This window comes from Hypanus sabinus, chromosome 17, assembly GCF_030144855.1.
Source record: "Hypanus sabinus isolate sHypSab1 chromosome 17, sHypSab1.hap1, whole genome shotgun sequence".
NCBI classification, from domain to species: Eukaryota; Metazoa; Chordata; class Chondrichthyes; order Myliobatiformes; family Dasyatidae; genus Hypanus; species Hypanus sabinus.
The window spans coordinates 613,986-631,879 of NC_082722.1; the positions used below are offsets into that span (position 1 = coordinate 613,986).

Here is a 17,894-nt window from a genome sequence, read left to right on the forward strand (position 1 = left end):
TTAATGCAGACAAGTGTCAGTGTTGCACCAACCTGGGTAGGTCTTACACATAGGGCACTGAAGAGTGTGGCAGATCAAAGGGATCTGGGAATATAGGTCCATAATTTATTGAAATTGGTGTCACAGTTAGATAGGGTTGTAAAGAAAACTTTCAACACATTGACCTTCATAAATCAAAGTATATGAAGCTTTCTGTATCTGTATCTGTATCTGTAGTACAGGAAGTGCATAGAGATCCAAGTGACATTGTGTTACGATAACTCCTTTCCCTCAATAACATCAAAACAAAAGAGTTGGTCAGTGACCTGAGGAATGTGGGGTGCAGGGTGGAGGTGGTAATGCACCAGCTCCTGTCTACATCAATGGTATTATGGTTGAGAGGGTTGAGAGCATGACATTCTTAGGAGCGAAAATCAACATCAGGTTGGCCTGGTCCAACCGCATAGACGTCACAGTGAGGAAAACTCACAACTTCCTTGGAAAGCCAAAGAAACTGGATATTTCCTGTCAGTTCTTCCAAACTTCTATCAATGTACCACAGAGATGCATCATGGCCGGATCGGGCCCCTGTCCTGCCCATGACTCCAAGAAACTTGAGAGAGTTGTGAACACAGATCAGCAGATTACAGAAATATGCCTCACCTCCATGGACTCCATTGGTACCTCTCACTGTCTTACTGAAGCAGGAAGACCCTTCCCACAGGGATATACTCTCTCCTTCCTTTCTCAGCAGACAGAAGGCAAAAAAAAGAACACGTGTCTCCTGGTTAAAAGGTAGATTCTATGCCAAGTTATAAGACTATTAAAGATTCCATAGTGTGATAAAAGAGATCTTGATCTTGTGATCTATTATCTACCTACACTGCTCTTTCTCTCTAACTGTTACACTTTATTCTGCATTCCACTAATTTTTTACCTTGTATTATCTCGATGTCTAATTGGTTTATCTGTATCAGCATTATGCAAGTCAGACCTTTCACTGTAGCTCGGGACACGCAAACCAATTCCAATTCCAATATCAATATAACCAACACTTGTGGATAAGAGATCACAGCAACGTAGAGTTTCAGGTTCAGTCTGAGGAGAATGAACTCTGGGCTGAAACCAGCGTCCAGAACTGAGGGAAGAGAGTTCCAATGGTTTAAGGCGAGAGGTCCATAAATGCATTAGGAAAATTATTCAAGTATAATTTCAGCAATGGTGGTGATTTAAGGAATACCACTGCATCATTTATGATCTTTTATGGGTCAGTGGCATACAGATGGAGGATGAAGTAGTTAGATCTAAAACTAGTGTATTATGCTTGAGCAAGGAAGACTACAACAGGACGAGGGAGAAGTTGGCTAATGTGGATTGGGACCACAGGCTATTTGGTAGGACAGTTGATGAACAGTGTAATACTTTCAAAGAGATTTTCACAGTGCTCAACAAAAGTATATTCCAGTCAAATGTAAGGACAGTCAGTGTGGGGAGAGCGAGCCTTGAATAACCAAGGAAATGAAAGATAGTATCAAATTAAAAGCTTGTGTGTACAAAGCCGCAAAGCATGGTGAGAGACTGGAGAATTGGGAATACTTCAAAAAGCAACAAGGAACAACTAAAGAAGAAATAAGGAAAGGGAAGATAGAGTACGAAAGTAAATTAGCACAGAATATAAAAACAGATAGCATAAATATATAAAGCTGAAGAGGGGGGCTGGTCAACGTAGGTCCCTTGGAAGACGAGAAGGGGAAATTGATATTGGGTGATAAGGAAATGGCTGAGGCTTTGAACGACTATTTTGTGTCGGTCTTCACGGTGGAGGACACGTCTAATATGCCAAAGAATGATATTATGGATGAAATGGCAGGTGAGGAACTGGATAAAATCACTGTCATTAAAGAGATAGTGATGAGCAAACTAGAGGGCCTGTAGGTAGAGGAGTCCCCTGGTCCTGATGGGATGCATCCCAGGGTGCTAAGGGAATTGGCAAACACGTTGGTAATCATTTAGCAAAATTCTCCAGACTCTGGGCAGGTCCCAGCAGATTGAAAGACAGCAAATGTCACGTCACCTTTTAAAAAGGATGTAGGCAAAAGACAGGCAACTATAGGTCAGTTAGCTTAACATCTGTAGTCAGGAAAATGCTTGAAGCTGTCATTAAGGAAGAAATAGAGAAACATTTAGAAAGGAGTGGTTCCATTAGACAGACGCAGCATGGATTCAGAAAGGGCAGGTCCGGTTTGACACACTTACTGGAGTTCTTTGAGCACATAATGAGTGCAGTGGATAGAGTGGAACAGGTGGATGTCATAGACACGGATTTCCAGAAGGCGTTTGATAAGGTGCTGAACAAGAGACTTAAAAATAAGATACGGATGCATGGAGTCGGAGGAAGTGTATTGGCATGGATAGTGGATTGGTTAACCGGTAGAAGGCAGAGAATTGGTGTAAATGGGTGTTTCTCCAGTTGGCAGTCAGTGGTGAGTGGGGTGCAGCAGGGGCCAGTGCTGGGCCTGCAGCTGTTTACCAATTACATTGATAATTTAGAAGAGGGGACTGAGTGTAGCATAGCAAAATTTGCTGATGAGATTTGCCAAGGAGATTATCTATATAGAATTTAGGACAAGAGAATAGTATTTACATTTGTCAAATCATTAGAAAGAGGAGACATAGGGTCAGAAGGTGTTGAATCATTGTTGATAGAACTAAGGAAATGCATTGAATTAAAAGGTCTTTGTGGGAGCTGTATTCAGATCCCCAAACAATGGCAAAGATGTAGTCTACAAATTTCAATAGGAGGCAGAAAATACATACCAAAGGACCAATATTACAATAGTCATCAGCGATTTTAATACACAGGTAGATTGGAAAAATGAGATCTGGATGGGAGTGGAATTTCTAGGGTGGCTATGAAATGGCTTTTTAGAGCAGCTCGTGTTTGAGCCCACCAGGGGATCAGCCATTCTGGATTGGGAGTTCTGCAATGAACTGGAATTGATTAGAGAGCTGAAGGTAAAAGTACGCTTAGGGGCAAGTGATCACAATATGTCCATTACACCCGAAATTTGAGAAGAAGCTAAATTCAGATGTTTCTTATTACAGTGGAGTGAAGTACAAAGGCTTGAGAGGGGAGTTGGTCCAAATTGATTACAAAAGATCACTGGCAGGGATGATGGCAAAGGAGCATTGGATGGAATTTAGAAGCCCCGTCATTTATACATCCCAAAGAGGAAAAAGCATTCTAAAGGAAAGATGACACAACAGTAGTTAACAAGAGAAGTCAAAATCAACATCAAGTTCAAAGAGAAGGCATGCAATAGAGCAAAAATTAGTGGGATGTAGGAATATTGGGAAGCTTTTAAAAACCAACAGAAGGTGACTAAAAATTCATAAAGAAGCTAAAGATTAAATACAAAATTAAGCTAGCCAATAACATTACAGAGGATACCAAGTTTCCTCAGATACAGAAAATGTAAAAATGAGGTGAGAGAGGATAATTGGACAGCTGGAAAACAATGCTGGAGAGGTAGTAATGAAGAAAAAGGAAATGGTGATGAAATTAATAAGTATTTTGCACCAGTCTTCACTGTGGAAGACACTAGCAGTATGGTGAAAGTTCCAGGTGTCAGGGGCATGAAGTACATGAAGTTACCATAATTAGAGAGAAGGTTCTTGGGAAACTGAAATGTCTGAAGATAGATAAGTCACTTGGAACAGATACTGTACTCCCCAGGGTTCTGACAGAGGTGGGTGGAGAGATCATGGAGACATTAATAATGATCTGACAAGAATCACTAGATTCTGGAATTGTTACAGAAGACTGGAAAATATCATTCTACTCTTCAAGAACAGAGAGAGGCAGAAGGGAAGCTATAAACCACAGTGGGTGGGAAGATGTTAGATTTGATTATTAAGAATGAGGTCTCAGGGTACTTGAAGCCACATGCGTCATCAGCATAGGTTCCTCAAGGGAAAATCCTGCCTGACGAATCTGTTGTAATTCTTTGAAGAAATAACAAGAAGGATACATCCTAGCCCTGGGTAATGGAGGCCAAACCTCCCCCACCCCCCACCCCATACCTTCTTCACCACTCTATTTGTCTGTGTTGCCACCTTCAGAGAACCTTGGTCATAGCCTGTTCAGTTGGCAAATGCTATGTTAGGGCCTGGTTCTGTGCTGCATGAACCCATGGCACCTATGGAACAGTTAAGATGATAAGGTAGGAGTAGCAGAGGGAGTGTACAGGATTTCCAAACGGTTTCTGATAAGGTGGCACGAGAATGACAGATTTAATTGACTTTTGTTATTGGCCCCAGTGAGGATCGGGGAGCTGATCCCATCGCAGAGAGAATACGTTACAGAGAATAAGGCGGAATGGGACTATGCGAATGACTGAGAGGGAGAAATGATGGGACGTCCTTCTTCCTCGTCGATAAGAAATGCGACCCAGTAGAACATCCGTGGCACCATGGCACAGTGGTTAGGGCAGAGGGCGGAGAGTGGAGCACTGACAAGTACAGAGAGCCGGAATCAATGGGCCGATTTGCCATTCAACATCATTAACGAATGGGAGGCGGGGACGGCGTGGGGCAGGAATCAGTACTGGGGCTCCAGCACTTCCTAGTCTGTGAATGACGGGTCAGTGAGGGAACTCAGTGATCGGAAACTGGATGGGCAAACTCGCCCAAAAGTTTGATTCTTTCCTAACGTTCCTCACCCTGGGGTGTATCTCGGAATTCCAGTCCCATTGCAAGGAATGACATGGAGAGATCTGTCAACGATCACACACACGTCCCCTCCCCTGCAGCGATACTCCCAGCTCAGTCTCAGCCCATGCAAATCACGTGACGCTGATCAAAGCTCACACACAGCACAGCCCACGTCACTTTCAATCTTTATTAATACTTAACAAATGTACAAACAAAATAAGATTAATTTAACAACTCCATACAACACGCGATAGAGATCCAGTTAACATCGTAGGTTTATGATACTATAACGCACCGGGTCCTAATCTGACCTCTGAATGAAACATGCAGACACGGCTTTAACTCCTCCCTCGGAGTGTCAGACACCCTGAGTCAATAGGCTGGTCCCGGACTAATGTCCAGTTGGCATAATTTACTCATCATTATTTAATTATTTATGTTTTTATATTGCTATATTTCTGCACTATTCTTGGTTGGTGAGACTGTCACGAAAACACAATTTCCCTCAGGATGAATAAAGTATTCCTGGCTGTCTGTCTGTAAACTGTGAATATGATTCAAACTCAGCTCTCTTTCTTCACTGGGCACCAGCGTCAACTTCCCGAGTCGATGCTGAAGTTTCACCTCCATTCGGGAGCCGGGAAGAATTGAACCCACGTTCAAAACTAGCTCTTGAGACCTCGTTGAAGTCTGGAGATTTCACTTCGTCTTTGCCACCCTGGTGTTTCCTGTCCAGGTACTCCACTGACTCTTTAACCCATTCCTCCTTGGCTCTAGCGCAAATCTTCATATTCCTCTTGTTGGTGAATCTGAAGCAGAACAAACAGTGGCGATTACGGGAGAGTCATCAACCATTGTTCTCAAACATTTTGCAGTTGCACGTTGAAACACTTACATGACAGCAGGTGTCGGGCACAAGAGAGCTTCCGTGTAGCTCTTAAGCCTCTTGCGAGGAATGGGCGTGGTCCTAAACCTCTCACAGCATTCTAGCGTTATGATTGAAGCTGAGGGAGAAGGAAAAACAAATAGTTAGACACCGCTAGATAACTCAACCCACCTTAACCCACGTGAACGCACTGCCTCGCGCATGAAGGCCTTTCCAACCCAAGACATTTAACGGTGTAACCCCGTCCTTCATACAAACTACTGTACGCCATTCCCCTACCGGTCTGATGACCCTTCCAGTCCCTTTGACTGACTGCCATTCCCGACCCTCCCTCCAAGAGAATCATTCCACTGTGAGCTGTTCAATATCACCGCCAACCGATGGGAAGCGGGAGAGCTGCTCCCCGCAGCTGATCACGGTGCATTGTCGGGATTGGGTATGGAATATTGGGAATAAGGAAAATCTCTTACCCGGGGCGGGTGCAGCTTGCTTGAAACAGCAGATCCACAGAGCTGCCAACATTGCGACCACGCAGAGCGCTGCCTTCATCTTGTCCTGTACCAGGATGGAATTGATGGCCGTGTGATTCACCAGCTCCCATAGTCTGCTTTATAAAGGGGGTTGGCAGCACTCATGGTCATCAATTTAGGGCTTCCCTGGAAAGTCCCCAAACCAGCACTGGCCACTGCTCCGATGTTCCATAAAAAGGGAAGTACAGGAATTCTCCGAATGGCCGTTCGGTAGTTCAGCTGTAAAGGGTGCTCTTTAACTTTCTGGGGCGGACTTTCTTAGTACTAGCGCGTCTGACTTCTTTCAGGCAATCCCACATCCGATTCAGAGGGGAAGAGAAAGTTGAAATACAAGAGCTAGTTTCAAACGCATGCGTTCTCTCCGTGGACTGGGATATGGATGAAAGTGCAAGATCAACCGTTTAGAGACAGCACATGGGATGATAATACTGTTGCAATCAAAGAAAGTTGATTGAGTTGCAATCAAGTTGGTTGAGTGAAGTACAGGGCTGGCGATTCAATGTCCCTGAGTATAGAAACTCCAGGCGTGACAGAGCGGACATGGCCCTCCTGATGGGGCAGAGAATTACTGCGCTGCTCAGGGTCGATGTCCTGGAGGGATGGGCTGATAAAACTCTCGGGCTCATTCGGTCACTCAACAGGAAACAGATCCTTCAGTCCAGCTCGTCCTTTCCATAGTGACCAGCAACCTGGTCCCAGTCGTCGCGATTGGACTGTATTTTTCATAATGCTTCCGAACCATGTGCATATCCGAAGTTTTTATCAGTCGTTCAGGCATCAATGAAACCTTTGGCAGCTGATGGCGGAGTTACAACTCAGATCCTTTTTAAGGATACTCTCTCCTGTCCATTTCAGTTGTCTTACTCTGAGGAATATCTTTTTGCGTTCTGCACGTGATTTATGTGCTCTTTATCATTTTATACTTCTCTATAAGATCACGCCTCGATCTCCCAAATTCTTAAGAATAAAGTCCTTGCCTACCCAACCTTTCCTTGTAATGCAGATGCTCGAATTCTGTTAGCATCTTCCCAGATCTTCCCTGCAACCTGTCCTGTTTAATGGTATCTTTCCTATAACAGGGCTACCACAACCGGACACAATACTCAAAGCGTGGCCTTATCAATGACTTGTCCAAATGTGCCATACAGTAACTTGTCAGCTCAAATAGTCTAAAAGCATTCATCACCACCCTGTGACACTGCACAGTTACAACTTGGGAATAAAAGAGTGGTTTTCAGTGTACGAGAATAGAGGTTTCAGGCATGACAGGTGGAGGTGCAGTTGAGAAGGGAATGTTTCCCTGCTGATCAAGGGAATTGCTACAGTTGTAAAAAGGGTGAATATCCTGGAAGGACCAGAGAAGAAGAATACAGGGCTAGATTGTAAGATGAGGGAGGGGTGTTTGCATGTATGGAGTTATGAGTTTTGTTTTGGAAGATACCACTATCTAGCTATACAGTAATTTTGTTGATTTAAAAATATTGTAAGTTCCTCACATTTTGTGGCAGATGATCTACTAGGGCATTGTTGGTCAGAGCATAGTTGAAGAGTTGGGTTGTAGTTGAGAACAATATTCTCCAATCACTGCTGTTCTCTGTAATAATCCTGGAAATGGGCTCTGTTTGCAGAACATACAGTAGTGTGAAAGGAGGCAAGTTTTTCCTTGAAAATATTCTGGTGGCTTCTAGCCCAGTTAATTGCATTTTCTCTCAGCTAGTCTGCATTCTCATGACAGAATTGTTTAACTGTGGCTATATCACCCCTCAGAACTAATAAGTAAACTCTAAGAACTGGGCTTCAATGCTGCCTTGTACAATTAGGTCCTGGATTGTAGACCCCAGTTTGTTTGGATTGGCTCCTCCGCAATCTCCAGCAGCACAGGAGCACTGCAGGGATGTGTACTTAGCCCCCTGCTCTACTTGCTTTACACCTATGATTGTATGGCTAAGTACAGATCCAACACCATATACACGTTTGATGATGACAGCTCTGCTTTGGGCTGTATCAAAGGTGGTGATGAATCAGCTTTCAGGAAGAAGATTGAAAATTAGGCTGAATGGTTTAATAACAACCTCTCACTCAATGTCAATAAGACCAAGGGACCGATTGTAGTCCAGGAGCGCGAAAGCAGAGTCCATGAGCCAGTACTCATCAGAGGACCAGAGGTGGAGAGGGTCAGTAACTTTCATTTTCTGGGTGTCTCTATCTCAGAACGCCTGTCCTGGACAAATCATTTAAGTATAATAGCAAAGAAAACATGACAGTACCCCTAGTTCCTCTGGGGACTGCAGCAGTTTGGTATGTCATCAAAAACCTTGGCAAACTTCAATAGACGTGTAGTGGATAGTGAGCTGGTTGGGTGCATTATGGCCTTTGGGTGGAAAATCCTACAAAAGGTAGCAGATTTGGCCCTGCACATCATGGGTAAAATGCTCCCAAACACTGAACACATAACATAAAACATTGCTGTAGAAAAGCAGCATCGGTCATCAAAGATCCGTCACCACCAAGGCCATGCTCTTTTCTCGCTGCTGCCATCAGGTACAAGGAACAAGTGACTCAGGACTCACATCACCGGGTTTAAAAACAGTTACTACCACTCAACCATCAGGCTCTTACACTCAAGGGATAACTGTAATCATTTAAGAACTCTAGTATCTTATTTCATGCTTGCTTTTATGGCTATTTATTTATATCAGCTTTTGCACAGTTTGTCTACAGTTTCTGAAAGAAACATAGAAAACCCACAGCACAATACAGGCCCTTCAGCCCTCAAAGCTGTGCTGAGTATATCCCTACCTGAGAAATTCCCTAGGGTTGCCTAGCCTACTGATGTTTACAGTTTCTACATCTTGTTTACTGTCACTGTTCTATAGATTTGTTAGTATGCCCAAAGAGGAAGAACCGCGTGGTTGTTTGTGCTGACATGTTTGTACAGAACTCTGATAATAAATTTCACTTTGAGCTTTTACTAAGAAATTTTTTTTTAACTGGGTGGGATTACTGTGTTTAATTTATTTATAAAATTATTTTTGTCAATTATTGTCTGAGACTCCTACACTGTAAAAGTACCAGATGGAATGGAGTTTGTCTTATGATGGGGTCTTGAATTGACCCTATGAACTCTGCTCTTAACAAGGAAGAGAAAGAGGGAGGTGTACAATGCAGAGTCCTTGTTATTAAGAGAGAGAGAGAGAGAGAGGTGAAGAATGCTCAGGAGATTGATGTTGTGGCTTCTCGGCTGTTTGTTTACATTTCCACAAGGACACTGCCTGCTTGTCAATTCTTACAGAGAGAGGAGGGTGGAGCAGTTTGATAGACAGCTGGGGTTCTGCATGCTGAGATGAATGCCAGGTCAGCTGCTGGACACACAGACACACGGTTTTGGACACTGGATGAGCTTTGTTGTGCCCACAGGAAGGTGGGTTTTTGGAGGAACGATCAGGAGAACCGATCAGTGGCTCTCGCAGTGCAGAAAAGGTGTGACCGGTGGGGAGTTATTTTTCTGTCCAACCCTGGCCTGGCTTGAAAATTCCACCACAGAAGAACGGTCACCTTTGTTATGGTCACAGTCGGTGACTTTAAAAGGATTTCAGAGGACAACGGGAAGATCGACGGTACCAGCTCACCTGAAGACCTACACACCTCTCTCTCTCTCCAGCTCTTCTCCACTAAATACCACAAACTGAACTGAACTTTCTTCATCATCATAAGACTGTATCTATTTACCCCTAGGCTTGAAGAAGCTTGGTTTTCCTATTTCCACACTTATGTATATATATAATCATTGCTAACCTGTTTGATATATCTGCATTTTTATTACTGTATGGCATAGTTGCTAATAAACGCTATTAGTTAACAGCAATACCAGACTCCAAAGTGTTTTCCATTTCTGCTGGTTCTTTAACCCGTCACGGGGTTAAGCGACAGTCAAACGTGTTCAGGAATCTTTCCATAATCAGTACACAGAAGTGCCGACAAGAGAATGTGCGATACTTGATCTGCTATTAGGGAATGAGACATCGGGTGACAGATGTTTGTGCAGGAGACCACTTTGCATCTAGTGATCATAATGCCATTAGTTTCACAGTAAATATAGAAAAGGATAGGTCTGGTCCGTGGGTTGACATTCTATATTGGAGAAAGGCCAATTTTGATGGGTAGGCAATAGACCTCACCAGTTCCCCAACACCACCACACTCCTCAGGTTAGCGGAACTGATACTCACACTTAATAACTTCACTTTTGGCTCTTCCCACTTTCTTCAGACCAAGGGTCATAGAGTAGCTATGGGCACTCGCATGGGCCCTAGCTATGCCTGCCTCTTCGTGGGTTATGTGGAACAGTCTATGCTCCAAATCTATACTGGTACTGCTCCCCAACTTTTCCTTCGATACATTGACGACTACATTGGTGCTGCTTCCTGCACCCATGCTGAGCTCGTCAATTTCATCCACTTTGACTCTAACTCTCACCCAGCCCTCAAATTCACTTGGTCCATCACGGACGCTTCTCTGCCCTTTCTTGACCTCTCGGTCTCCATCTCTGGAGATAGACTGTCCACTGACATCTTCTATAAACCCACCAACTCCCATAACTACCCTGATTATATCTCTTCCCACCCTGCCAAATGCAAAAATTCTATTCCCTATTCCCAGTTCCTCCGTCTCTGCCGTATCTGCTCCAAGGATGAGGCTTTCCATTCCAGGACATCCCAAATGTCCTCTTTCTTTAAGAATCGTGGTTTCCCTTCTGCCGTCATCAATGATGCCCTCACCCATATCTCCCCCATTTCCCACACTTCGGCCCTCAGCCCATCCTCCCGTCATGACAACAGAGACCACATTCCCCTTGTCCTCACCTATCACCCCACCAGCCTCCAGATCCTGCATATTATCCTCTGCAACTTCCGCCATCTTCAACAGGACCCCATCTCTAAGGACAACTTTCCCTCCCTACCTCTCTCTGCTTTTCGCAGGGATCGTTCCCTCCGCGACTACCTGGTCCACACGTCTCTCCCCACAGAACTCCCACCTGGCACTTATCCCTGCAAGCGTAAGTGCTACACCTGCCCCTCTTACCACCATTCAGGGCCCCAAACAGTCCTTCCAGTTGAGGCAACACTTCACTTGTGAGTCTGTTGTGGTAATCTATTGCCTCCGGTGCTCCTGGTGCAGCCTCTTCTACATCGGCAAGACCTGACGCAGATTGGGGGACCGCTTCCTCGAGCGCCTATGCTCCGTCCGCCACAGCATACAGGATCTCCCGGTAGCCACTCATTTCAACGCTCCTTCACATTCCCATTCGGATATGTCCATACCGGACCTCCTCTACTGCCATGATGAGGCCAAACTGCGGTTGGAGGAACAACATCTCATATACCGTCTGGGTAGTCTCCAGCCCCTTGGAATGAACATCGAATTCTCCAACTTCTGGTAATTCCCGCTCTCTCCCTTCCCCCATCCCACCTTCACTCTGTCTCCTCTTCTAGCTGCCTATCACCTTTCATGACTCAGCCTTCTCCTACTACACATAGTGCTTTCCCCTTAGATTCCTTCTTCACCTCTCCTGCCTATCCCCTCCCCCACCCCTTGATCTTTCCTCTGATTGGTTTTCCACCCTTCCCCCACCTTCTTTTTAGGGCCCCTGGCCCCGCTTTCTTCAGTCCTGATGAAGGGTTTCGACCTGAAACATTGACTGCTCCTTTCAACGGATGCTGCCCGACCTGCTGAGTTCATCCAGCTTTTTTGTACGTCTCAGTTTTGAAGGTATCAGAAAGGAGCTGGATTAGGGCAGGCTGTTTTCTGACAAAAATGGACTTGGTAAGTCTGAGGCCTTCAAAGGTGAAAATTTGACAGCACAAAGCTTGTCCATGCCTGTCAGAATAAAAAGGTAAAGAAAACAGGTTTAGGGAAAAAAGAAGGCGAATAGCAGGTATTGGCAACACAAATGATGTACTCATGGAGTATAAGAATTTGAGACATGCAAGAAAACACTTAACAAAGAAACCAGGAGGCATGAGGTTGCTCTAGCAGACAAGGTAAAGGAGAATCCTGAGCCATTCTACAGATTTGTTAAGAGCATAGGGATAGTAAGGGACAAAAATGGTCCCCTGGAAGTGTCAGGGCATTGAAGCAGTGACCAAATCACAGTCCAAGTACTGTGTTCACTATGGTATTTACAGAGTAGTAAATCCAGAGGAGCAGCAAAGTCAGTGTCAAAGTTCAGATGGAGATCAAAAATTCCAGAGAAATCCAAAAACATGTAGCGGGAAAATCTCTTACCCGGGGCGGGTGCAGCTTGCTTGAAACAGCAGATCCACAGAGCTTTCAAAATTATGACCACGCAGAGCGCTGCCTTCATCTTGTCCTATACCAGGATGGAATTGATGATCGTGTGATTCACCAGCTCCCATATTCTGCTTTATGAAATTAGGGCTTGTCTGGAAAGTCCCTCAAACACTAGCACTGGCCACTGCTTTAGTGTTCCATAAAAAGGGAAGTGCAGGAATTCTCCGACTGGCTGTTCTTGAGTTAACTTCCTGGGCCCACATTCTATGTAATGGCACCTCTGACTTCCTTCAGAAATTCCACACCGTCTGTTTTCAAAGATGAAGAAAAATTGAATAATAAGAATACAATTCCAATTATACAAGTTGTCTCCGTGCACTGGGATATGAATAAAACTGCAAGATCAGCCATTTAGAGATGCTGGATCAGCACCTGGGACGATGATTTTGATGCAATCTATGAAAGTTGCTTGAGTGATGTACTGGGTTGGTGGCTCAGTGTTCCAGGCTACAGAAGTTCCAGGTGTGGCATAAGATCATAAGACCATAAGACACAGGAGCAGAATCAGGCTGTTCAGCCCATCAAGTCTGTTCCACTATTCCATCATGGCTGACCCTGGACCCCACTCAGCCCCATACTTGCCATATCCTCTTATGCCCTAACCTAACAAAAAAAGATCAACTTCCACCTTGAATATATGCACAGACTTGGCTTCTACTGCAGTCTGTGGCAGAGCATTCCACAGATTTACTACTCTCTGGCTTAAAGAAAAAAATCACTCCTTACCTGTGATCTTAAAGATACCACTCAATTTTGAGGCTGTGACTTCTAGTTCTGGATGTCCCCACCACAGGAAACATTCTCTCCACATCCAGCTGATATCCACATCATGGGTATGGCACTCCTGAACGGGAAGAAAATCACTATGGTACTCAGGGAGGATAGCCTGGAGGGATTGGTTAATGAGACTGTCGGGCTCATTCGGTCATGAAGCAGGAAACAAGCCCTTCAGTCCATCTCGACCTTGCTTACCATAGTGACCACCAACCTAGTCCTATTTACATAAGAAATAGGAGCAGGAGTAGGCCATCTGGCCCATCGAACCTGCTCCGCCATATAATAGGATCATGGCTGATCTGGTCATGGACTCATCTCCACCTACCTGCCTTTTCCCCATAACCCTCAATTCCCCTACTTTGCAAAAATCTATCCAACCTTGTCTTAAATTTATTTACTGAGTAGTCTCTGCTGGTTCACTGGGCAGAGAATTCCACAGATTCACCACTCTTTGTGAAAAACTGTTGCTCCACATCTCCATCCTAAACCCTCTCTCCGAATCTTGAGGCTATGTCCCCTAGTTCCAGTCTCACCTACCAGTGGAAACAACTTTCCTGCCTCTATCATATCTATTCATTTCATCATTATATATGTTTCTATAAGATCTCCTCTCATTCTTCTGAATTCCAGTGAGTACAGTCCCTGGCCACTCAATCTCTCCTCATAGCCTAAGCAGCACATCTCTGAAATCAACCTGATGAATCTCCTCTGCAGCACCTCCAAAGCCAGTATATCCTTCCTCAAGTAAGGAGACCAGAAATGGACGCAGTACTCCAGGTGCGGCCCCACCAGTACCCTGTACAGTGCCAGCATAGCCTCACTGCTCTGAAATTCAATCCCTCTAGCAATGAAGGCCAATATTCAATTTGCATTCTTGATAGCCTGTTTCACCTGCAAACTGATCTTTTGTGACTCATGAACAAGCACTCCCAAATCCTTCTGTATAGCAGCATGCTGTAAGCTTTTATCATTTAAGTAATAACCTGATGTCATGGTCCAGTCCATTGATTGCTCATTTCCCATTAATTTCCTCTCCCTTGGCATTAACAGAAGTTAGATAAATCAATGTTCATACCATCAGGCTGGAGGCTACCCAGACGGAATATAAGGTGTTGTTGCTCCAACCTGAGTGTGGCTTCATCTTGACAGTAGAGGAGGCCATGGATAGACATATCAGAATGGGAATGGGATGTGGAATTAAAATGTGTGGCCACTGGGAGATCCTGCTTTCTCTGGCAGACAAATTTACCTGGTCCTTTTCTGACACCTCCCTCTCTTTCTTGATCGTTCTGTCTCCATCTCTGGAGACGGCTTATCTACTGATATCTACTATAAGCCTAAGGCTCTCACAGCTACCTGGACTATTCCTCTTCCCACCCTGCCTCTTGCAAAAATGCCATCCCGTTCTCGCAAGCAGAACAAGTCATACACCTGCCCCTACACCTCCTCTCTCACTACCATTCAGAGCCTCAAACAGTCCTTCTAGGCGAGGCAGCACTTCACCCCTTAGTCTGTTGGGGTCATATACTCGGACCAGTGTGGCCTCCTGTATATCGGTGAGACTCAACATAGATTGGGAGACTGCTTCACTGAGCACCTACGCTCTGTCCACAGAACATACGGGATCTCCCAGTGGCCACCCACTTTAATTCTACCTCCCATTCCCACTCCAATATGTCAGTCCATGGCCTCCTCTAGTGTCAGTTTGGAGGAGAAACACCTTATCTTCCTTCTGGGTAGCCTCCAACCTGAAGGCATGAACATCGATTTCTGGAACTTCTGGTAATGCCCCCTCCACCCGTTTAGCATTCCCCATTCACCATATCCCGTCCCCTTTTCTCTCTCTCACCGTATCTCCTTACCTACCCATCACCTTCCTCTGGTGCTTCTCTCCCCCTTCTTCTTTCCATGGCCTCTGTCCTCTCCTATCAGACTGCCCCTTCTCCAGCCCTGTATCTCTTTCATCAATCAACATCCCAGCTCTTTACTTCACCCTTCCCCCTCCCAGTTTCACCTATCACCTTGTGTTTCTTTCTTCCCACCCCCACCTTCTAAATCTGCTCCTCAGTTTTTGTCTCCAGTCCTGACGGATACAGGACTGAAGGTGTTGTATTTGAATTCACGCACTATTCAGAATCAGGTAGATGACCTTGTAGTGCAGTTAGTGATTGGCAGGTATGACGTTGCATACATTACTGAGTCATGACTGAAAGAAGATTATAGTTGAGAGCTTAACATCTAAGGATGCACGTTGTATCGAAAGATCAGGTAGGTAGGCAGACAAGGCAGATAAATGTGTGGCTGAGAATCTACTGCTGAGGGCAGTGGTTCAGATTTATGTGTCATTGGGATCTCTTTTGTGAAATGTACAACCTATATAAAAGGGATAGGTTACCTCTGAACCCCAGGGGGGGCCCAAATCATCGCAGGCAGGTTGCTAGGATTGTCTGGGAGGTTTTAAGCTATTTTGGCAGAGGGATGGGAACTGGAGTGATCGGGCTGAAGATAGAGCAGTTGGTTTAGAAACAGAGGCAGTGTGTAGTGAGACTGTTAGCAGGGTTTGGCTGATGATTTGGTAAACTTGCAGTCAATGGTATGAGTTGCAATGTAAAAGGAAGACAAAATTGAAAAGAGTGATGAATACAGGACTGAAGGTGTTATATTTGAATGCACACAGCTTATAGAATAAGGTAGATGATCTTGTAGCACAATTAGAGATTGGAATGTATGATGTGGGCATCACTGAGTCATGGCTGAAAGAAAATTCCAGCTGGGAGCTTAGCACCTAAGGTTACACTTTGTATTGAAAGGTCAGGCAGGTAGACAGAGGGTGGGGAGCCTCTGTTGGTAAAAAATGAAATCAAATCATTTTGAAAGAGATGCCACAGGAAGGTGTAGAATCCTTGTGGGTAGAGCTAAGGAAGTGCAAGGGTAAAATGACTCTGATGGCAGTAATGTACAGGCATCCGAACAGTAGCAAAGATGTGGGCTGCAATTTACAACAGCAGATAGAAGAGGCATGTCAAAAAGGCAATGTTATATTAGTCATGGGGGATTTCAAAATGCAGGTAGACTGGGAACATCAAAATCAAATCAAATCAAATTTAGTTATTATTCAAACCATACATAGATGCAGCTGAACAAGACAGCGTTCCTCTAGGGCCAAGGTACAAAACATTCAAAATAGCGAGCAAAGAAGCATCTTTATTTTAAAAAAACACATATAGCCTAAGACCGTGAGCACTATGTTTGGCAATCGATGGTAGAGTCTCCCGGCAGTGTGCAGATGTGCACAATCCAGCCTGCCATAGCCCTCTTGCACACAGTGGTGGGGGGCAGGGGGAGAGGCCAGCCCCATCCGAGCGTGGACGCTAAGCTGTAATCCTTCTGTCTCTCTCACCTGGTCTGCAGCAGCAGGCAACCCAGAGGCTTGAGGCTAGTATTTGCTACAACTGAGACTACACAGATCCCACATCATCCGTCAATCCACCAGACAAGGATAACACGTTTGCAGCAACATTCATCATCACAGTCCAACAAAATCTTATGATCACAAGTGAAAAGCTCCCACAGTTACACTGCACCAACTTTGATGCTTCCAAGCAGTGGGCAGCAACACAGTCTGCAGCCAGGTCACCTCCTCCTTACCCACACTGGCGGGCTCCTCCAATATCCTGACGGGCTCCTCTGTATCCCGACCATCTCCTTTCAGGTTGGTGCTGGAGCCCAAGAGAGAGAATTTGTAGAATTCCTACAACATGGCTTTTGAGAGCAGCTCATGGTTGAGCCCACTGGGGATCAGCTATTCTTGTTTATGCATCGTGCAATGAACCAGAATTATAAGGGAGCTTAAAGTAAAGGAACCCTTAGGAATACAATGATCATAATATGATAGAATTCATAGTGCAATGTGAGAAGGAGAAACTAAAGTCAGATGTATCAGTATTTTAGAGGAGAAAATGGAATTACAGAATCTTGAGAGAGGAGCTGGCCAAAATTGATTGGAAGGAGATACTGGCAGGGATGATAGCAGAGCAGCAATGGCTGGAGTTTCTGGGAACAATTTGATTGATGCTCGATAGATACATCCCAAAGAAGTATTCTAAAGGCAGGATAACAAAATTCTGGCTGACAAAGCTCGAAAATTCAAAGATTCAAAGTATATTTATTATCAAAAAATGTATAAATTATACATCCCTGAGATTTGTTTGCTTACAGGTAGCCACAAAGCAAGAAACACGAAAGGACCAAATTAAAGAAAAAAATAAAAGATCAATACCTGATGCACAAAAGAAAAGAAAAAGAAAATACAAATCATGCATACAATTGAAGCGAACAAAGGATGCCAAAGACCACATAAAAGCCAAAGAGAGGGCACATGATAAGGCAAAAATTAATGGGAAGTTAGATTGGGAACTTATAAAAACCATCAGAAGGGAAAATATGAAATATGATGGTAAACTAGCCAATAACCAAAGAAGATACCAAATGTTTTCTCAGATATATGAAGAGTAGATGAGAGATGAAAATGGATATTGGACCACTGGAAAATAATGCTGGAGAGGCGGTAATGGGGAAGAAGGAAATGGCAGATGAACTGAATAAGTATTTGCATCAGTCCTCAGTGTGGAAAACACTAGCAGTATGCTGAAGGTTCTA

The 17,894-nt window shown here is 44.5% G+C and overlaps 1 protein-coding gene across 1 annotated transcript; it reads right to left on the reverse strand.

Annotated features, from left to right (window-relative positions):
* Positions 1 to 4,924: 4,924 nt before the first annotated feature.
* Positions 4,925 to 6,321, reverse strand: LOC132407129 (eotaxin-like). The gene is made up of 3 exons (XM_059993425.1): positions 6,049 to 6,321; positions 5,588 to 5,696; positions 4,925 to 5,501 (listed from the first exon to the last, which is right to left on the reverse strand). Exons 1-3 carry the CDS (start codon positions 6,125 to 6,127, stop codon positions 5,270 to 5,272), a joined length of 420 nt encoding a protein of 139 aa, XP_059849408.1. The 5' UTR covers positions 6,128 to 6,321; the 3' UTR covers positions 4,925 to 5,269.
* Positions 6,322 to 17,894: the final 11,573 nt, after the last annotated feature.